Genomic DNA, 22,219 nt, shown 5'->3' with positions numbered 1-22,219 from the left:
AATGGGTCCAGTTCACGGCAAGTTGCTTTTAAAATTCCAAACATCGTTCCCGGTCCCGTTTCCTTCTCTTTCAAGTGTAAAGATGAAAGTGATGCCATCTTTCGTGCACAAACTAGCAAAAATCCGATGGACCCATGGACAACTGTCGTGGCCTTGTCGCGTTAGTATCTCTCACTTCGATCGATCGGTCGATCGAACTAATCGATATTTTTCCAAGCGGCCATCAATCATTCGCACATCATAAAGTAAAGATCATCGTGGCCACAGACTGTCAAACGGATTATGAAGCCCTGTTCCTATTGGAGTTGAGGTTTCTTTCCAACCTTCTAAAAGGTGGTTATGTGCCGATTGAATTACGATCAAATCACCGATGGAATTGGAGCCTTTTTAATGCCAGGATCCAGAAATGGTCTGAGAACGATTTTTGTGCACGAAAGTTGGCCAACATTATTTGACCAGCTTACCCCATAACTCACTTCCTAAATTGCTCATTCTGGTGCGTTAATTAAATGTAAAGTTACCCGAGCGGAATCGCTAAATGGCTCTCTAGCGATGTAAGTTCGCTAGAAATGGCCCAAAAGTTGCGGTCACCAGAGAATGAATTTATCGCCTCGGAAAAACTTTCCATTGAAATGGCCACCCAATGGCCTCAACGTTACCTCATCAACCCCAACATAACTTCCTGCGCGGTCATCGATGAATTACGGCATTGAAAACATTTCCAAATGACCATTAATGTGGGTCCAAAATTTGCTCCAGGTCTAGGTGGTCACATCGGAGTGCCCTGGATCCGCGTACCGTAGGAATGTGTCCTGTGTCCAGCTGGCGCGGAGAAGCCTCAGAGAGAAAGGCTGCTGCCGCCGAGCTGCCGAGGCTCACCGCGAGAAACCGCGATTCGAGACGTTCATTAGGAAAAACCATCGCCCAGGTTTACTGTGAAGGTTCCACAGACCGACCAGCGTCTGGCCAGCGTGCGCGCGTGTCGATGTGTGCGCGGTCATGTTGTTAACTTGATGGAAAACGGGGATAACGCCAACACGGCAGCAGCAGCAGATGGGTAGCAGAGAGCAATTTTCCATCGTAATCGAGTGCCTCCGTTCGAAGCACACACACACGGGCGCAGAGGACCGGAGATACGCACCTACACACGCCGAGTGCGTGGCGCTTTTCCTTTCCTTTGGGGCCGCCGCCAGACACTGTCTCGCTCTCCTTCTCTATCTCTCTCTCTCTCGACTCGGCGTCAACTTTCCACTTGTCTGTGGGGGCTTCCACCAATTTCAGAGTGGCCACGTTCACGGCACGGCGCAGTTTTCCACGCCGCCGTGGCCGTGTTTCTGCGAGTGTAGTCTCCGTCGTTCGGGGGATGTGTGTCGAGTGGAAATTTTCACTCCACCAGTGGCGAATTAGCATTTCTGCGCGGCACCTGGGACACGACGGTCTACGGTGAAGCCCAAAACATACAAGAAAAAATGGGCAAAACAACGTGGACACGCCGCTCCGTGAGGGCCGAAGAAGAAGGGAGTGTTTTCAGACAACGCCCCACCACCCCGGTCACTGTTCGGGGGCGCGCGCTTCTTATCTGAGAACGGTGGTTTTGGGCAAATATTAGACCACGATAAGTGGCCGGGCACGCCGCCGCCTGGTGCTGTTGACCATCATATCGTTTGGGCATGTGGGGAGAAGTCGTCGCGTAAATGTACCGCCAATGGACTCGGGAAAAGGTATCACCACTTGGGTCAGCCCGGAACCCGGAACACTTACCTTGTTACTTCTACTAGTCTTGTTTCTCATGCTCGATTTGCCATTGATGACGATGTACGCGTTGGCGAATTCACCGTTGCACGGCGACGGCGGTCCCATGGCCCACGCGTCGTCCGGATCCGTCGAGGTTTCCAGCGTCAGGTCGCCCAGCACCACGAAGCCGGACTCGCCGGGCTGCCGGGAGATGAAATGGAACCGAGAAGAAAGGCGAAGAATTAGTCGATTAGTCGGGTCGGGCAAAATTGGGCAATAATTTATATAGGACCAACGTCACCCGTTGGCACCGACTATGACACGGCCGCCGACAGCGGGAAACAAATTGGAGATTCTAGCTAAAGTTACTCCCGACAGCGATTAATTGGAGCCCTAGCCTCGAGACAGACAGATAGATAGATAGAGGGCTTCGTGGCAGCATTTCCCGAACCCCAAATTGTACAAAAGGTCACAAAATATTTGGGGCAGAGGGCGTCCGGAAAGATTACACTTCTTAATTCGGCCATCGTTCGGCTGAAAGCTCACGATTTTTTATCAAAAGGATCAACCAGAAGGAAATCGCGGAACTGGATCCCAGCCACGAGACGAGATAAAGAATCAGCCCGCCAATGGGGGCCATTGAAACAAAATGACCGTTTTTTACATTTCTTCCCCTACATTAGTTCCGTCCGGAGCATAAATTGTAACAACAACCACAAAAACAACATTCAAACAAACAGTAAACGGTAAGTGATCACGGCACCAGCACCGGAACCTTCGTTTGCGTGAGTGCGCGCGTGGCCATGGGCCACGTGACCTTCACTGCGAATGATAATTATCCCTCTAATTAGCTCACACGCCGAAAATCGTCAAGTTCATCACCGCGTTTCGGTTCGCGCGGATGCTGCGATGGAGGTGGATCACTCTAATTGAGACCGAATTGGGACGCGCAATGGATTAATATGGAGTTCCAACTCGCGGAATGATGACCGCAACACGACCACCGAAAACGACGAACATAATTTAAAGTGTTGTTGTTCGGGCCACATTCCAATTAGCACCATTCGGTGAATAAGTTCTACGCGTGAGGCAGCCGCACAGTTGCGTGTTTTCTATTTCCAGTTCTGGGCAAGATTGCGTCGTGTCATCAATAAAAATCGTACGAAACACTTGGTCGGGGTGTCACGTTCCGCTCAGCGACACGGCGATGCGCCACCAGCGCGCGCGTCAAGTGAAAGCCACCAGCCACCGCTGTACGCGTGCTGTGGAAAGTAAACCCTTGGACCAACCCCACGCCATATTGTGGCCGTGTCGGGAGCTGTCGCAATCGATAAATTGCAATTAAAATTCATAGGCGAATGTGTGCGGTCTCGGATCACCACCGTGTGTTCCGTTTGCGACGCTCCCCCTGGGGTGGATACCCTCTCTGTCAAGATGATCGATCCCTGTGGGGTCGCGATGCCCCCCAGGGGGGTACCGATAAAAAGTTGGCAAACCGGGGGAACCAATTAGGATTCTTCGAGAGCGTTACGATACAAAACTTTCGAAGCCTCAAATCTAAACGTTGAGAGAGAGAGAGAGTGTAATGGCAAAAACATGAGGCGATCGCGTTTGGGGTGGTTGAGTGTTTGGCCGAGAAAGAGAAACGGTGCCCTTGAGCGGTGAGCGGTAAGCCTTTTTGGCTTCCTGCGCCAGCACGACCTTTACCAACACGCAACCCACGAGAACTCACTTCCGAAGGATTAGCGATCCACACGCGAATAGCAACATCATCGTGGAGCTTTGTGTGGGTTTTGCGTTGCCTGACTTGGACAAATGACCGCCGAACGGGCTGGAGTCTTCGGGACAAAAGTGACTAATGCAAAGTGCAACCACTCACCACGCAGAACTTTGCTGGCACAAATCACCCGTGGCCGTCGTCTGGCCAACAATGATGCTAAATGATGCGCAAGTCGAAGCTGATAGCGGCTAACAAATGGTTTTCGGCGGAGGCCAGTAAATTACCAGAAGCGCCCAACAGATCCCAGTGTGCTGATTATCGTACATTCAATATGTTGACAGCGAAGACCTGTTTCGCCAGCCCTTTTAGTGCCAATTGATCCGCTTCAACGTTTAATAACGGTCATTTGGGAGTAACGAAACACAAATTATCACCCATCTCTCTCTGTCGCGACAATTTTCCACCAGAACTACAACGATAATGACGACACGCAGCACTAGAGTCAGAATGGTCGTTTTTTGTTTGGGGTTATCGAACTCACTAGCAGAGGCTAATGGCCTTAGGGCCGCGTGTTTTTGAATGGGATCCCAATCCACCATTTAAATGGATGTCGAGATCGCGAGCGCCTTCAGCCTACAAAAGCTGCCCCGGCTAAATGTCAGTTCGTCATCAGTGACAGTTCCCGCGATTGACAGTTCCCGACCGGCCACGAATGGTCGACCGCGACCGCGTGCTTACGCACGGAGGTGGAGCTTTAACATAAGCTCGCCCCGCCGGGTCTTCCTGGGTCTTCGGGTCGGACCGGCGTGTCATTGTCCTCCGGCAGCTTCAGAACTGGCACGCTACACGATCATCAACGGTTAACGAGCGTAGTGCCTCTCCGGTGGCACCAAGATTGACTCCCGCTCAGGAAGATTTTCATTTATCGGAATGGAATGTTAGAAATTTTCTCGTAAAAGTTTGCAGAACTACGCGTTCGTTGTTGACAGCTGTCAATGAGCGGGCATTTTCAAAATAAAGGCTGGTGGAATCCAACAGACCCCGCGCTGCGCGTTACGCGTTTGCGTGCGGCGCAAGGGTATGAAGTAAGTTCAAGGCAGTTCACCGCGCCGCACCGCGCGTCCCTGGGCTCGGGTGCGTCTCTCCGGCGGTACAGGCGGAACCGGTTGCAACAGCAGCCGTCGCTACTGAACAAAGGCTACACACAAGCCGCACACCAGTGAACTACGAAGCGCACGATAAGCTCGACGACGGACGCCTTCTTTCGCCGTGACGACGGCAGAGAGAGCCCGCTCGGGAGGGAACTTCTGTCTCGCGTTATTGTGTCCGCTGTGCGCGTTGCAGCTGTTGCCAATCTCGTAGCATAAGGGGGTCCATCTAGGGGTTTGGATTCCGAAGATGGGGTGGCTGTCGCTGTATTCAAACCAAATGTCGTCCAAGTTTTCAGTTTCAGTTTTCGACGAAGAACCGAAACAGCCATCCTTTCTTCAGCGTACATCAAAGACAGTTACGGTGGCTCCTTCTTCATTTACGAAGAAAAATGGGCCGATAATGTCCCCAGACCAAAGTCTGGACCAAAAAGTCACTGGTGGTGGGTGCGTTGGCTTCTCTTGCACGACGTCTGTGAGTTTTCCGAGTCCCAAATACGACAATTCTGCTCACCACTTTGGAAGAAAATTTGTAATACTTCCAGAATTCCAGAATGAAATTTGACGCCTTTAAAAGTCAAGTAATCACTTGATGGATCACCCTATAATATGGAAGAGGTTTCCAAAACAGGGCACCAATCTGGAACACACGCAGACACACGTCGTCGTGTCGTGCGCACTGTGGAATGCACGTCCCATCCTGTGGCATGACCTACAACCACAGACGCGGACCGCCCCGGAGGACGACTCCAGACCCTCCAGATATCTTGACAATCCCATCCAGTTCTGCGCGGACGACAAGTGGACTCAGTAACACTCGTACCGACCAGTCGTTAGACTCAGCCAGCAGAGTCGATCGGCATCGATGCGTAACTAATTCCGATATTTCATCATAATCACGACCACCGGCAGAGCGTTCTCCGATGCGTAACGCGTGGTGGCCCGCGTACCCGCCCGTACTTCGATTGACTCCTGGAACGGTTGGGTCGGTTCAGCACAATCGAGGAGGTTTTGCGTAAAACTGCCAGCTCATCGTTGGCTGCCACCCGCGAGAAGCCGTGGACCGTGGCGAAGCCCTGTACTTGTGGGGCCGGTATCGCGCGTATCGAGTTCCGCCGACCGACCGACCGGTTTATGTGACAATGTCACGTAATGAACGCTTCGGGCGGCGGATATGACAAATGTTGCTACAGTTTCCCCTTTTTTGGACCCACATTGTTCCGAGGCCCGTGTCCCGTGTGTGGAGAGGCGGTTTGGCCGGTTTCCATCGCATCCTGAAATTGGCATTCTTGGCCGTCTCAAGGATGTCACTTTGTTGGGTGTGCTGTCGCAACAATGTTGCGTTCTGGTTTTGGGGGGGCCTGCATAATAATTGGAGTCTGAGTTGTCAGCAAGTCCACTTGGGCCACTCACCAGAAGGTGGCCGATTATGGATAAAGTGGTCCGCACTCACTTCCCGACTCGATCTTCAGGACGCGGTGTTCTCGCCCGTCTAATTAGAGTCTTTGGAGTCTAATGGAAGCTAGAGCGCGAGGTCCTCCGGCGCGAGCATTTCGGTCCAGTCAAGTTTGTGGCGCCCGCCAACGGAACGGGCCACTTCACTTCGAACCTAAGAACTAAGCAAATAAGCCGCCCCGTGCCGCTGTCGAGGACCTCATTTAAGCATTTATAACCGGATTTGGGCCGTTCTTGCGGCCGAGAGTTGCGGAACAGGTTTTTTCTACCGTATCTGCGCAAGTCCACTGGGCGGCGGGCGTTGGCGTTTTCACTGTGGCAGACCGCGGTCTGCCTCCGGAGCGTTCGCGGTTTTCTTTTTTGTGTAACAATTCAATTTTCTGTCCGTCATCTGGTCTGTCGCCGCGCCACCCGATGAAGGACACTCGCGCAGTGCTGCGATCGATTCGAAAGTAATCTCAAGAACTCTTCACCGCCAGTTGAAAGACAAAAAAAGAACGAACCCCTTTTTATGATGGAATTTAATTACCGGCCGGTTGGACGGGGTTGTTGCAAAAACCGACCCGGAGCCCCCGCGGGCAGCTTGAACATTGAACAGCAAACGCACCCCAAACCTCGAGCCGAGGCACACATTAGGCTGCTGCTCCCGCTGCTGGCTGGCCGGCCGAGGCTGGTCGCTTATGGCGAAAACAATTAATGCCTTCTGAGCGTGCGTTCCTGTGTTCCGTGTGTTCCCAGGCAGCTTTCAGGCGGCCACAGACGCGAGTTCTGTGCGAGCTTTTTGCATCCGAAGGGAAGTGGCCCGACCCGGCGCACGCAGATGGGGATAATTTGCAACAGGAACGTCCGCCCGCCCGCCGGAAAAGCAGCAACGGGATCCGGGCCCGCCGGAGGACCATCCGGGGCAGCATTGCGCACCGGCCAGCCAAGTGGCCATCGCCATTTTAGCGATTTCCGGTCCATTCGCCGCGGTGATGGCGAAAAAACAGAGAAATGGACGCTGGATGGATGGATGGATTGGATGATAATCTCTCGAGCGGCGGATGCGAGAGAAGAGGCTCACTTCCTCGAGTCGATGGCCAGCCGGCCAGCCAGGGTTTTGTGGTGGTGGGCGAAAGATAATCATCCCGAAAATGCCTGCCTGATTTGAGCACTCATTGGTGTTGTGTTGAGCCTTGAGAGGGCGCGCTTTGCCGATGAAAAGCACGGCGCAGGAAGCATTCGAGATCTTGAAGGCGGGTTGGTTGGTGGCTCGGTTGGAGACGTGGAACGTCCCATTTTCTCACCCAATTCCACACAATCCGTGTCAGTGATTGATTTTCGGATTGGTCAATCGTGCTTTGGACGTTGGACGTATGATGTACCCTTCAAGGTACAGTCGGTGGCACATTGCGACCTACATTGCCAAAGGTAAGCAAAATACGGCACGACACGTGGCCAATCAAATATGCTGATAACGTCAGTGATGCCCATCCAATTCGCTAACCTAATGCTTTTTCTAACTCACAGCGCTTCGGAGGGGGTCGCCGTCTGTCATCTGGCACTGTTTGCCATTTGCCCCGCGCTATCAACAACGCTAGTCTAATCAGTAGCGATCAGCTCGAAGTCCCGTTTGGTGCGTCAGGGATTATTATATCGTCGCCGGCGTGATGGGAGGCCGGAAAACCCGGAATACCTCTACCAACTGGCACAGGCACAGTCCATTTGCTACAGGTTCTCAATTAGTCAGATGATGCCAATTAGTGCCAAGCGCTACATGAGAAAAGCTGGAGCCGAAAAGCTCGCTACGATTCTCCTAATACGCAACAGGCTCCTTTTGATGTAACGTCATTTGTTGGTGAAATATTTGAGTTCCCAAATTGAGCCAGGTTTGTTCGCATTCTGTCGCACGTCAAACGTAAATATGGAATCGACTCGACGATCGAACGTGGCAAACAAAAACACTGCGTCGTGAAGCATTTATTGCCTGTTGCGGACCTCCTGATGAAGCCATACTTTTGTCGAATCAATACCTTTTTTTTTAGTTCCTTCATTCAAACAGTGACAAAGTGCAAAGAGTCCGTTTGGAATGAAATATGCTGAGTTGCCAACAAAATGAAGTTGGTCAAAAAACGACACCCAAGAAAACATGGCCGAAAGTATGGCCAACAAATATGTTTGCCGTTCTTCGTTCGATCGGTTCGAACGCTTGACTCAGGCGGTTCTCGGGATGCTCTAGAGGTACATCGGTGTTTGGTTAGTAACAGCGCGAGGGTCGTCCATTAGTCACCCAGTCGATGACCGACAAAATGTGTTAGCGTAAACTAAAACAGACGCCATTTCTTCCCTTTATCGCATTCGCTACGGGTTAATACATTCACAGCAGCACCAGGAAGTTCATATCTGTGCACCCGCCGTGCACAACAACAAAGACGGTAATGAGTCAACAGCAACGGCAGCACGTTCAGAGACGGACCCGAAGCCCTCTCCTCAGGTAATGCGGGCGGAAGGATTCACAAGGTCGCAGCGGCGCAGTGTACTTATCACTATCGGAGCCCGGTGCCCACGTGAGCCGTGTGGAAACACGGCCATATCTAAGGCTTAGCGCGCGGCAGCCAATCCTTGACCTGGCGATACGCTGCTTAACCCCGCTGGTGTTGCTGGTGGTATTGTACCACCAGACAGGGTTTTAATGAAAATGAATATAAATTCAAGGGCCCAACACGGGCACGTACGCGTGTCTTATTGTAAATTCAACCGCACATTGGCGTAAAAACGAGGAATGCTTAGTTTTTGGTTAAAAATATTCATCTTGTGATAACCCAATGACCCAATTGAAGCTAAGTTTGACCGCCACATGAGCCACAAAAAGAGAAGCGAAGCGAATGAGACTTAGACACGTGTTCGACAAAGTTTCAAATTTGACAAAAACAATCTTTCGTCCCAAGTTCCACTCTCTGTTTGACTTTGTTTATGTTCCAACCGAATGAGCAGCGTTCGTAGAAAAGAAAATGCACCCTTTCGGTGGCCAGCAGTTGATGCAAATAATGTAATGCCACCGGAAGCAAGCGCGGGTAACCAACAACATTTAAGATACCACAATAATATACATTATTCATTCGCGCCGCGCCGCAAAGTTTTTCGGGCCGCCGGCGCGCGAATTCGTGATGAAATGTGCTGACCGACCCGCGAGGAAAAACATAAAAAGAAGTGGATTTCCCAACGAGAAAAACTGTCACTCACTGTCCTGGTTGGCGGTGAAGAATTCAACATGTTATCGTCGTCGCACACGCCAAGCAAGAGGCCACCGTCGATCTTCGGGCGAACGATCGCTTCGAAACTTGTTTGCCAAAAATCTAAAATTCAAATTTACAAATTCGCCGTCGAACCGAATCCGTCAGACAACTCCGCGGCTTCGGCCGACCAAGCATTGTCGCGAAATTCTCGAGTATCGCGGGGCCGCAGGCGTGGAGAGGGTCACAGGCTGGGTGAAGGATAGTCCGTCCCTAACCTGACCAGCCTCCGTGTGGCAGAGATCACATTTCGTAATCGATCCCCGCGTTGTTGTCGCGCGGCTCGTGCTCGATTGGAAGGGCACCGAACGGTGCCACACGACGGCGGCGGCAACGTGGCACGATCTGCTGCTGGAAAGAACCTATCGAAAGAACCTTACACGGCGGCGCTGGCAGACCGCTCTGTGGTTGGTGCGCGATGATGATGAATCGTGACGGGCGCGCTTCCCTGGCAATTGAAAGTGTAGGTTGCGAAATAGAACGGCGTGCATGGTGCATACCAGCTGGCCAACACACACACCGTGGTCGCGCAGGAGGGAAGGCAGCGTGCAGTTTGATCACGCGAACGCGGTTGGTGCAACAATGCCCGGCGCACCGCGGGTTCTTGGCGGTTGACATTTGTATCCGCAACAAAGCGGCAATCGGAACGCCCGTTCCCTCTACAAAGTTTCAATCCAAGAAGGTGCTGCTACGGTAGGTGCCACAATTCGATGCTCTGGCCGACGTTGATGGCTTCGTACGTGATTCCCTCGAATTTATCATTTATCGAATTTTTCGAGATATTAGCGAATTCCAGATATTTTATAGCCACTGTTTTGAGTGTCACTCATGTTGTTTCTTCCTGAACGACGAACCTTACACAACATCAAAGTCACCAATGCCACCACCACGGTGACATTTCCCCGAGCAACCACTTGGATGCCGCATTTCGGCGTACTTAGCAATCCTTGACATTGGCTAAATGTAAGTTTCGGTCGACATTCTTCAAGCTAACGTCGACCCGTGCGCATCCCACGAATGGACATAATCTGCACCATTTGCACGGAGCCACTGTGGAGGACGAGCACCGTCGTGGCCACTGCCTGCGGCCACCTTTACCATCGTGCGTGCGCCCGCCGGTGGCTGGAGAAGCACAGTTCGTGTCCCTATTGCCGTCAATCGGCCACGCTGTCTGCGCTGGTGCCGGTCAAGTTTGCCTGGATCGACCCCGACACGGAGCAGTCATCGACGCAGCAGGAACAGGACGAACCAATGTGGTTCCCGGACGCGGATGATTCACGGAGCGAGGCTGGGCGGTGCTTCGACTTTTTGCTCGAGCGAGCAATCAAAGCTCGCTGGCAGCTCCAAAGCTTACGGATGCAAAAGGACGCGCTAGTGCAGCAGCAGAATAAAGCATCCGAGGGGAAGGACACGCAGGGTAGCGGACAGCGAAAGGACATGCACGAACCGGCGGAATGTGGTTCCGGCGGGACAGGTGGAGAAAAGCGCAAAAGAAAACGAATTAGTGAGAGCAGCGAAGGTTCGTCCTAAAATCTGTCGGCACGTTGTTCGGCTGTGTAGTAGGCTCTGTTTTGTGTGCTCTAAAGGCCTGCAAAGGCCGAAACTTTGTTCAACACGCAGCGACTATGCTTTCTTCAAATTCTTAACTTTCGTTCAATAAACTTAAATTTAACGCAAAGCAAGCGATGCTATGAAGAGCGGAACCTTTCGCTAATACAGCTAATACAGTCGGAATATGTGAGATTGTGCTGTAGTTCTTAATCGGCTGCCGAAGCCGCGGATCGGACTTGAGCGGTTCACCAGCCCCAGTCCACCATTTTGATTTCGGGGCCAGCTGTTCCAGCGCGGCGCGACCGGGACCAGAAACCGGTCAAAAGTGGGTCACCAAAGTGCGATGCGGGATCATCGACGGTCGTCGTCGTGTCCGTGGTGTGAAATCACGATCCTCACTAAGCCCATTGCGTCGTCCCCCTGGAAGCCATTTGTGCGCGTCTCCGCAAATTACTTGCCCCATATTTCGGGAACCGAACGGGGGTTCAAAGCACGCACCACGCCACGCTTCGGTTCCTTCACATTGCGGGGCCTGGGACGAACCAAAGTAGTCCAAGTGTTTGCAATTGACCGGCCTCTACACACGGCCTCTGGTGGTGGTCATCATCGGCTCTCTTGTGCTGTGTTGCTTGGACTTTGCGCTGTTTCGGGAGTGTTAATGCCTAACGCATCTTGGGTTTTAGGGGAACTCTCGTCGAAGACGCGGGTTATTCCGACCTTGCGCCAGGGCCCCGCCAGTGATTCACTTTACGGCCCGGCCACAAACGGATTTATCAACACAAAGGGAGCGGGGTGCTGTTTACACTCAAATCGATAGCTTCATTAACTCCTCCCCGCTTTTTTTCGTTCGATTTTACCCAACATTAGTCCCAATCATCATGGCCTGCTGTCAGAGGGTTGTCAAAAATGCGCAGCGAAACGAGATTTCCTGGAGTCGATAAGATAAAGACGGTCTGGCGCGGTGGACGACAGCCAAAGGCACAGTAAATACCAGACCCGGGCCGGGCAACTGGATCAATACATTATTCATCGACTGGCGGTTCTGCTTCTTTCCCGCCCAGGCTAGTACAGGTTGAGACAAGCGATGTTTGGCGTGGTGGGCCAGGTTCGTTAAAGTACCATTAACCAGTTTCAACAAATGCTTCGAGAAGTAGGCAAATGCTTCCGTCATCACCAACACCAGCGATAAATAACAAAAAAGGGTTCGTTACTAATTCAATGATATCTGACAATAATTACTATGTTACATCAGAGCAATAAACAAGCGGAAACATAAGGGGCCAGACTTCAACCTGCATATACAGGGTGGTTCACGAAGCATATCGTTTCATTGGGGTTAAACCAAACCGCTAAATGATTGCAGAAATTTGGGAAATATGAAAAACTTATTTCCAAAGATGTAGGTCTTCAAGTCAAACGCTACGATAGTTAAAAAGTTCATTTCATTCGAGCTCAATCCACCTCGATCGTTATGTTAAGAAGCATAATTATCGTTTTTGGAGTTCGGAAAATCCACACGTCGTGCAAGGAAAGCCAATACACCCGAAACGAGTGACTGTTTGGTGCGGATTTTCTGCTTATTAGGTTCTTCGGCGAAATTGAAGCTGATGACTTGGACTACATGTGGTTTCAACAGGACGGCGATACCTGCCATACAGGCGTTATTTTTTTATAAACAAATGAATAAAATAACGCTAGATTGCGCACCCTGTATAACTGACGTCCCACCTTATGTTGACGAGGACGGAAAGGGTTTTTGGAATTTCGCTGACGTACCAACGGCCCAAACCCAGACATCTCTTGTCTCAACCTGTAGTAGAGTTATCTCAGAGGCCAGTCGCAAGTGAGCTTAGTTCGTTATCGCGGGTCCTGAATATCCACAATCGGGTCTAAAGTTTCCACAGTGTAAGCGCTACCCACACACACACTCACACTCACACACTCATTTGCAACTCATACACACGCGCGCACGCACGCACGCACGACCGCCTTTGGCGCTGGAGAAGTCCACAGAGTAGAACCATCCACAGCACCGACCGATGTGTAATCTAAATGCGCACTTTATCTGCGTGGAATGTCCCAGGGCCGGGCGGGTCCAGTCGGAAGCGGAACGCTATGAATCACACTCACCTTCGGTAGCTCTCTCGGGCGTGGCCGGATGATGACACCATCGTTTTCGATGTAATCCGGGACGTCCTTGCGGTCGCTAAAGTTGAACACCATCGTGTTGCTGGCCTCCTGCTGCTGGCTTGGCGGAGGTTTCGGTTTCTTTCGGATCGCTGGCGTCGTCGTCGCAGCTGGCGCCACCGCCGCTGTCGCCACCGTCTGGGGAGACTGGGCGGCGGCTGGAGCGGCCGGCGAATTCGCCGTTCCCCATTTGGCCACGAAAGAGGACGTACTGTTGTCGGTCACCGCACTGCCACTGCCACTGCCGGCACCACCGAGCCGCGGTGGTTCGGTGGTGGCCGCTTTTGACTTCTCCACACTCGCACCAACACCGCTCGTCATCATCATCATCTTCATCTTGCCATTACCACTATTGCTATTATTATGCACACCACCGTTGTTGTTGTTGCTGTTGTTGGTTGTGGCAGCACCGGGCTCGCCACTTCGCTCGCGATTGATTTGATTCTTCTCGATCTCCCGCCGGGTCAGTGGCGCTTCGGGCGCCCGAACCACACCACCACTACTGCCACCGGTAGCAGCATCCACACTACCACCACCGACGGCGACGTCACTTTTTGAGGCGTTCGAACTCGCTCCACCACCACGAGCACCACCACTTCCGGTTGACACTCCGGTGACCTCGTTCGCCGGCGCCGCCGCCCCAGGCTTAGCGTTCAGCAGGCTCTCGCGAGCAATCGGAATCGGTGGGGCCGGGGCTTTGCCACTTACCGTGCTGCTGCCCCCGGCCCCGGTACCCCCGCCGGCCCCCGGAAGGTACGATTTGGTCGCTCCATTAAACCGGAACTGCGTCGTGGTGCCGGCCCGGGCAATGTTCTCCATCGCGGTGCGCGATACCTTCCGAACCGATCGATCCTGGCCACCGACCTCCTCCTCCTCCTCGTCCTCGTCGTCGTCGGCGTCGTTTTCGCTGTTACTTAGCGGCGCTTGCGATCGATAGCCAGCGCCGTCGCGGACGTCTTTCGAACCCGATCCACCCAGGACAGCGATGTCCTCTTCGCTCGATTCGCTCGGATTGACCGTGTACTCCGTGCGGCGCCCTTCGCCGTCGCCGTCGCCACTGTCGTCGTCGTCGTCCTCCTCGCTCGTCACGTACTCAAGGTTACGGCGATCACCAACCGTCGCCGTCGTCGGGGACGTTCCGTTGCTGTTCCGTTCCGTTCCGTTACTCGGCGCTCCTGTCGGCGTAGAGGTCGCCAGATGTAGACTGGCGAGCTGGCCCGTGAGCTGCTGCAGGGAAGGCGACTCGCAAATACCGCCCGACGACGGCGAAGGCGACGACGACAACGGGCGGACCAAAAGGGTTGACGGCGGCGGTGGTGCCGTACTGGAGCTAACGACGTGCGTGTGTTGGTTCTGGCCGCCGTTCTCGTGGTCGTTGTGGTGGTGATCACCGCCACCGCCACCGCCACCGCCGCTGCCGTTCTTGAGTAGTGACGCGGCCGCGGCGACGACGCCGCTGTTCGGTTTTCGCGGAGGTTCGGGTTCGCGGGTCGCGACTGCTTCGTGCGAGATAAAGCCGCCGCCGTCTTGGGTCGCGACCGTACTCTTGGCACTAACACCAGCGGCGCCAGCGTTGCTTGCGGGCGTGTTGTTGTTGATGATGCTGAGTGGCGGCGGCGGCGGCTGCTGCTGTGACACATGTTTACTGCGTGCCGGCGGCGACGGAGGGGTCACGGCAAGGGGCGACGGCGGATCCGTTCCCGCCGGATGAGGCTGGTTAACGGGTGCGGGCGCGGGTCCACCGTTTCGCAGCACAGTGCCGGCGCCGATCGCGGCGTTCTTCAGATTGTTGACCGCTTCGAGCGATTTCGGAGTCGGCGGTGGCTTCGCCGTAACTGCCTGGGGCGAGACGACCACGATCGGCGGGGCCGGGGCCTGCTGCTGATGCTTCGGACTAGCGGTGCGCGGCTTAATGTTTGGCTTTTTCGGACTGAGCGGTGGCTTCGGGTGCGTGATGGGCGGCTTCTCGGTGACCGCCACCGGCACCGGTGCCGGTGTGGCGATAATGATCGATCGGTAGCTGGCCACTTTCGTGGCCACCTCGCCCGGCGCCGGTGCCATCACCGTCGTCGCCACCGGTGCCGTCGGAATCCGTTGGGACGCTGCAAGACCTCGCCGGTTCGCGTTCGCCTCGAAGATCTTCATCGTCTGCTTGACCACGTCCGGCGGTGGCCGCTCGTCGGCATCGATAAACGAGGTCAGCCGCTTCGGCTTCGGATCGCCCTTCTCGCGCCCATTGATGATCTTCTCCTCGATCGTCACGCAATCGCTGCTGACCAGCAGATCGACCGCCATGCGCCCGCCGCCACCGCCACCGTTCATCATCATCGTCGTCGTCGGCGAGGTGCCGATGATTGGGGCCGCCGCGCTCGAAGAAATACCGTTGCTTCCGTGATGATGATGATGATGGTGCTCGGCGGGGATCGAGCCTCCGTTCGGCGTCGCTGCCGCAGTGGTCGTCGTCGTTGGAGCGATCTCGTCCAAGATGATCACATTGCTGTCCGTCTCGACGACGGACGACGGGACGATCGGTGTTGTTGTTGCTGGTGTGGCCGCTGCCGCGGCCGTCGCAGCCGTGGCCGCCGTCGATGTCCTCGTCGTCCCGGTGACGTCCCGCTCCCAGGCCTTGTGATCGTAGCGCACCAGGGCCTCGACTGAGCGGGCACGCTTCAGCAGCACCGAGTCCGCGCCGCCGCTGCCGCCCCGGTGGTGCTTGGTGTAGCGATTGTAGTCGTTCTTCTTCTCCACCTGACGGCTCGCGCGCGTATAACTGTTTTGCACTCCGCGCAGAAACGGTGCCGCCGCCTTACTGACCACCACCGCCGTCGCCGCCGCCTGCTGCTCCTCCGAAGCGGGCTGGTTGTAGTGCCACGGTTGCTTCTTCTGATAGCCCCCTGCTGCCGCCGCCGCTGCTGGCTGCAGAACTACCGTTGGTCCGAGCGGCTGCTGCTGCTGCTGCGGATGATGAGGCGGCTGGTTGTGGATCAGATGGTTATGATGGTTGTTGCCGTTCGCGTAGAGATGCTGCTGCTGCTGGTGCTGGGTGTGGTGATAGCTCTGCGTGTGGTACTTCTTCTGTTGCTGCTGCTGCTGACCACCGTGTGCCCCGCCTGGCCCGCCGCAGCCTTCGCTGCCGATCGACTGTTCGCGCTCGCTTAGGTCCTCGCTTTCCTCGTCCAGCAGATTGTTGAGGCTGGTCGCGCGGCGCATACTATTCAGCGACGGCCGCTGCTTGGTGACCGACTGGCGCAGGGCCAGGCTCAGATAGCGGCAGCGCAGCCGCGACACGATCCCCGGGCCGTACTTTAGCTCCTCATCACCGAGCCCAAACTGACCGACACTGCCGCCGCCGCCGCCGCCAAGCTCCTCTCCGTCGACCTCACTGATCACGCTCTTCTCGTAGACGATGATCTCCTCGGTGGCCGTGGCTGCGACCATCTTCCTGGCTGCGACGCCGTCCCTCAGTAGCCCCTGCTGTTGTTGCTGCTGCTGCTGCCCGTTGGAAAGTGCTGCCGAGCCGCTGACCAGAAACGGAGGCTTGCTGCTGCTGCTGCCGATGGGCTGCGGCGACTGTTGCTGCTCGGCGCTCACGGGACGCGATGCTGTAGTGGCGGCAGCAGCGACACTGCTACTACTTCCACCGTTGTGTTCCGCACCCGCATTGGAATTTGACTGAACTCCGTTGGCCGCGACCGAGCCGTGCGACCCGACCACCAATCCTCCTCCGGTGTGTTCATTCGGCGAGTGAACACCTACCGTCGTGGCGATGAACCCGGTGGAAGTCGGCGATGTAGCTGGAAGAAGGGTTGAGACTCGGTAAGTGCCACGACCACGAAAAGTGTGTTACCCAACAATCAACAACACAACATAGTAAGCGTTGTTTGCATTGCCAGTGAGGCGTGCTGTCAGTGCGTGCTGTCAGTGCATGCTGTTAGTGTCCCTGATCTTCAACCTACCACCATCTTCGGGCTGCTGGCTGCTAGGGCAGGGAAAAGGGTTTTCCAAACACTCCAAAGCCTCCAGCGGATGATTTAGCGGCAGGTGTTGCTGTTTAGTGTTCAGCACTGTGTCTGTTGATGTGTTGGTGGATGAACATACGATCGTTTATTTACACACACACGGAGGAGGTATTAGTGTGCAAACCCATTAAATACACAACATAAACACAACACACACACACACGAATGATTCCAGCACAAAATGAACAAAAGAGAGAGAAAGAGAAAGAAGGGAAAATGAACGATTAAAGGCGCAACGCAATCGACCTGTGATGCTATAAAACGAGTGAGCCATCCGAGACACCAACCACAACCATTCTGTTTATTTTTATGGCAAGCGTCGCAATCAACAGTTCGATAAAAGTTTAGCCAGTTCGATGGGATTTGAAATTAATTTGTCAACACTTCTTCCAAAATATTGTTTTTTCAATAAACCGATAGATTCTTAGAGCTTCAAGCTTAGAATGAATAGCTGAATACGCAGCACAGGAGCTTCTGAAAAACAATTTGGTAGCGTTTAGGAAAATCAGCAGAACCACCACAAGGGTTTGGTTTATAGCAACGATCGGTAGTACGATCGTGTTTTCGTAAAACTCGGGAAATGAAGTGAGTGAGAACGCTTTTGTCTCTGCCATCTCTCTCATCTCTATTGCTTTGTGTCGAAGCAGTCAAGCACGGGCGCAAGAAATTGGATTGCGCAGCGGGGAGAGAGAGAAGAGAGCATAAAAAACACATAAATCAAAGTACCGCTGCTGCACGCGGGGAGTTCATTGCACACGCGTCCCAAGATTAGGCCGAAACGCTTCTTGAGAAGTTCATTGATGCGTCTTCGTCGTTAGGATAATTAGTGTCATTTCCACCGTGCCGATAATGGACTTTGCTATGTAGGAAAAAGTTTCATTCTGTGCCTTGATCGATCGCATTGTGACCAAATCTGTCCCCGAAAAGGTCCCCGGTGGGAACCACAACATTGGAAGGAAAAAAATGGGGAAAAACTCTCACTCATCAGCCCAAGGGCCTAGAGTCTGGGATCTAGGTTTCCTCGATATATGGACGCATTTGGGCGTATTCGTTTTTATGGAAAACCCGTTCTTGTCTTCTGGTCATGGTCGAAGGCACCGGCAGCCACAGCAGTCGAAGGAAGAAAGAGATAATAAGAAAGAGGCGGCGAAACCGGCTGGACCGTCGGTTCTCGGACTAGCATTCCCGTGCTGGTTGGACCGGTGTGCTTGCTATGCTCGCGTGTGCCAGGTGCACGACCGCGGCCTGGGAGGGCGGTGGCGAGCCGAAGAGGAAAGACAGATAGCAGCATAATAAAATGTAAATAAATAAACCCACCTAAGCGAGGCTATCTCGGCGAAGGTTCGCCGCGCTGTCTGACCGATGAACTGGGAGAGAACCTTTCTCCGCGACCGTGTCCGACTTGAGAAATATTTCATTCCTACCGCCGGTGCTATATGCAGGGAGAGTTGAGGAACCTTTCCAGCATGATTCTTCCGCCTTCTGGTTTTGGTTACAATCATATGATGAGTTTGATTGTAACTTACAAAACGGCCGGTGATCTATTCTAACCGCGAAGCTGTGTTTTTGTAACGCCAGTACTATTAAAGTAATGCAAAGAACATTACCTCACCCAGTTCCAACACACACCCGAATCGATCTATTATTCCGTATCTTCAGAAAATACGTTCCGTCCATTGTTTTAAAATTCTTCGAAAGAGAGAGAAAAACATCAACCGTTTGGGGGTAAGCATATTTAAGCAATGATTGTGAAGAAAAAAAAACCGCACACAAAAGCGGTTAATCGCGCACGATCGAGGCTATTATTTCAAGCCGGGCGTTTAAAAAACGCTCAACGCTCGACTTTTACCGCACCATTTTGAGCCCACATTTGCGAGGACGTTTGGCGTTCGTTTGGCTCGTGACGACAGGGAATCCGAAATTGATTTCGACCGTCCGTCCCAGAGTGTGTCCCGGCGTCAAATTAGGCCATCACCAATTGAACCGAAATAAAAACCCCAAACACCAAAATGACCAAATCTTTGTGGCGCTTTTTCGGTGAGTACGCTGAGTTTTCGGGCCAGTTTCGACGAGGCAACCAAAAAACCAAAACAACCCGTGGTCCCACTGGTAAAAATCGTCACCTCGTGTCTCTTAATTTGCATATAAAACCCATCGGAGGCCAAACACAACACTCCCGCGCCGGCGCTCCCTCTCGGTCTTCATCCGTTTTCTTTTTCAAGCCTTTTTCACTGGAATTTTCGGTGTTTTTGACTTGCTTCTGGAACGAAAGAAAAAAAATGGTCCACTCAGCACACGGCAGCGCTAAGCTGCTATTTGCATTTGTCCGCGCAATCGCCAGGCCGAGAGCTCTGGAAGAAGCGCGCCCGCTTTCCGTTTCTCGCCGCGGAGTATTAGCTTTCGCGTGCTGCGCGCGCGCGTACCTCGAAGCGCAGCCAGAGTAACCGAAGCGGTTTTAGTGCGTTTCCAAACAAAAAACAAACTCGCTGAGCACGCCAAAAATACGCGACGACGAAAGTTGGCTTGGCCCGTGTGGGGTCGGTTAGACTTTGGCGGTTTCGAATCTCGTTTCCAACCCGACTGACCGATCGATCGATGTGAAGCGAAAACGCGGGATAAAAAATTAGCAAACACAAAGCGACAATGCAATTCGGCCTTGCGATGGCAGGCGCAAGTACCACGACACGCGGGCGGATCTAATGGATTTTTCGTAACACTTCGTCCACCGTTATCGAGCAATGCTTGCGATCTTCGCCGTTCAAAACCGGTAAAAAGAAGTCTTAGGGATTTGGCACGGACAACAACAAAACACACGAAGTATCGCGAACCCGTCCCGCTTACGGACGACTTCATTGCTTGTGCGGAGTACCAATTGAGCCCGTAGCCGATCGGGTAAAGTTCAAAGGACTAATTTTCCATTTCTCCGGCATCATTTCATAGTTTGTCATTTTTTTTCGCTTCGGGATCGACCCCGTTCTTAACTATTAAGGCTCTTCACTGCTGCTACTAGACTCTGGCACGGTAGCAAAATGGGGCTAATGAATTTTTCATCACACACTCCGCCATAATAATCCCGTGGCGAGAGGCCTCATTTTGGGCGTCTTTTTTTCATAAGTGTGCCTCATCTATTGGTAACATGCACCACAGTCCATCCGACGTACATTCTCTACAGACGGCCGGCGGTTTGTGCAAAAACAAATTGCAAAATGTATAATCAATTACCATTCTCCGAACTTTAGTCGGCCCCGCGTGGCCAGAAGATGGCCCGTTTGGCATTTGGCTCATCGCGGTGTCGCGGCTCGCGCTGGTGGGTCATTTTTTATGTTTGTTTTATGCTACGCAAAGTTGGTGGCAGAGAGAGGTTTAGAGTTTCGCACGCGCGAAGGTCAGCGTGCGCCACGATGACGGGATTGGAGCGCGTAAAGTGAAACAAATCGGATAACAGGTTAAACTGTGTGTGTGTCCGAGTGTTTTTAAAAAAAGCAGCACAATCCACACAGCTCGATATCGATCGATTGGTTTCGACCGGCTGGACATCGGCATTGCCGGAGGGTCTGAAGTGCGTGGCAAAAGGTATTTTTCTGTTGGCGACACCGAAGCAGTTTGATTGATAGCAAACTAATTAATGGCTGAAGTACCGAAATGGCTGTTGGTTAGTTGAACGACATTAAGTCGTGTACCAATTAAGCATTAAGGCTGCAGGTGAGGTGGTGAAGACGGCCCGAATTTACATAGTGTCGTCGTGTGCTGTGTGTTTGCACATTGTTAGCGTTCGAGTAGCAACCTCGCGCTGATAAGATAATCGCGCACGTTGAGCCTACCGGGACGCTGGTAGTCGCGTAGGCAGATGGAAGGAGCCCCAATCTTATCACGACGCAAGCCGTAGCTCCCGTCTGTAGCCGCCAGTGTCGTTGTGTCGGGAGGGATCAATCGATCGACCAAATCCGCAATGTGAACCGACCGCTGCAGGCATCTGACTCATCTCGGAGTCCGCCGTTGACAAACGCCGATGAAAGGTCAAGCGAAAGTTGCAAAACCAGTAACCGAATCAGCACCGAATTGCATTAAATGGATTGCATTGCATTCTTGTTTTTGAGACAAACCCTCAAGGATAATCATCAGAACCAGTTCACCATTTCAAGTTTAGTTTACCTCGGTACAATTCATGAACGACCAGAAACGGGGCCACGTTGTTGTAAAAGAATTACGGTCACTCCAATGGCTATCGTTATCGAACTTGAGATTGCGACGCTGCCGGACAGCTGTACGTGAAAACGGCGGGCCAAGCAAGGAGTGCATCCCCACCACCACTTACCGCTAGTGCGATTATGGAACTAGAACTGACTACACATAAAACCATACAACAAAGGACGGTGCACGATGGAAGTAACGGGGTTTGGTGCTGGGTTTCGGGTGGCTGTACATATTTACATCGCCCCAACGATCACCACACAGATGAATACGTTTGGCTACGTGAATACGGGGTTTAATATGCTTGGTTACCTTTCGTTGCGACACCGGCATAGAACGGGCTGCCGACGGGGAACGCCCCGGTTGGGGTGCGCGGATGGGCCAGCACCGGTGACGAGGCAGCCGAGATGGCCGCGGCCACCGTCGAGGCCGAATCGTGCACCTGTGTCGCGACGGCACCGATCGTCTTGGCCAGGTTCTTGCGCCGCTGGATCAGCTCCTTCTTCCACTGCGGGATGACGGTCGGGTCTGTCGTGGCCGAGGCCTGCTGGCCGGTGTTAGTGGGCGTATCGGCCATCATGCTGTTAGCACCGCTGGTGAGCGCGGGTTTCGTCCTTCGTCCCGGCCGGCTCAAGTAGTGACCGTCTTCGGCAGAAGGCACCCCACTTCCGCTTACGGGGCCGCTTTGGTTTTTTGTTCCGCTTCACCGATCACAAGAGCAATGGCAACATCCACAAAACTGTTAGCACTGCAGCGAAGCGAAAGATGGAAATTTTATGTTACAGATCAGATTAGACAAGCCGGCGGCGGCGGCGGTGGGATTTGATTAATTTTGGTTGCGTTTAATAAATGAAACTTTCGATCGACACACACACACACAGACACACAGACACACAGGCCATTGCGCCGTAAACGTTATTTGCCAGTTGAGTTTTGTTTGCA

General features: G+C 53.2%; 1 protein-coding gene across 1 annotated transcript in view; it reads right to left on the bottom strand.

Moving 5' to 3' along the window:
• The window catches only part of LOC128269880 (nuclear pore complex protein DDB_G0274915), a 45,422-nt gene extending 23,565 nt beyond the window's left edge, over positions 1 to 21,857 (bottom strand). The window contains exons 1-4 of the mRNA XM_053007284.1: positions 21,590 to 21,857; positions 14,714 to 16,861; positions 13,011 to 14,563; positions 1,762 to 1,935 (exon numbers count right to left, since the gene is read on the bottom strand). Coding sequence (XP_052863244.1) covers positions 1,762 to 1,935; positions 13,011 to 14,563; positions 14,714 to 16,861; positions 21,590 to 21,857 — 4,143 coding nt within the window. The remainder of the gene's footprint in view (positions 1 to 1,761; positions 1,936 to 13,010; positions 14,564 to 14,713; positions 16,862 to 21,589) is intronic.
• Between the last annotated feature and the right edge of the window lie 362 nt (positions 21,858 to 22,219).

The sequence above is a fragment of the Anopheles cruzii genome, chromosome 3, assembly GCF_943734635.1.
Source record: "Anopheles cruzii chromosome 3, idAnoCruzAS_RS32_06, whole genome shotgun sequence".
Lineage (NCBI taxonomy): Eukaryota > Metazoa > Arthropoda > Insecta > Diptera > Culicidae > Anopheles > Anopheles cruzii.
Note: the sequence above shows the minus strand (reverse complement) of the source record. Positions and strands in the feature narration are given on the sequence as shown.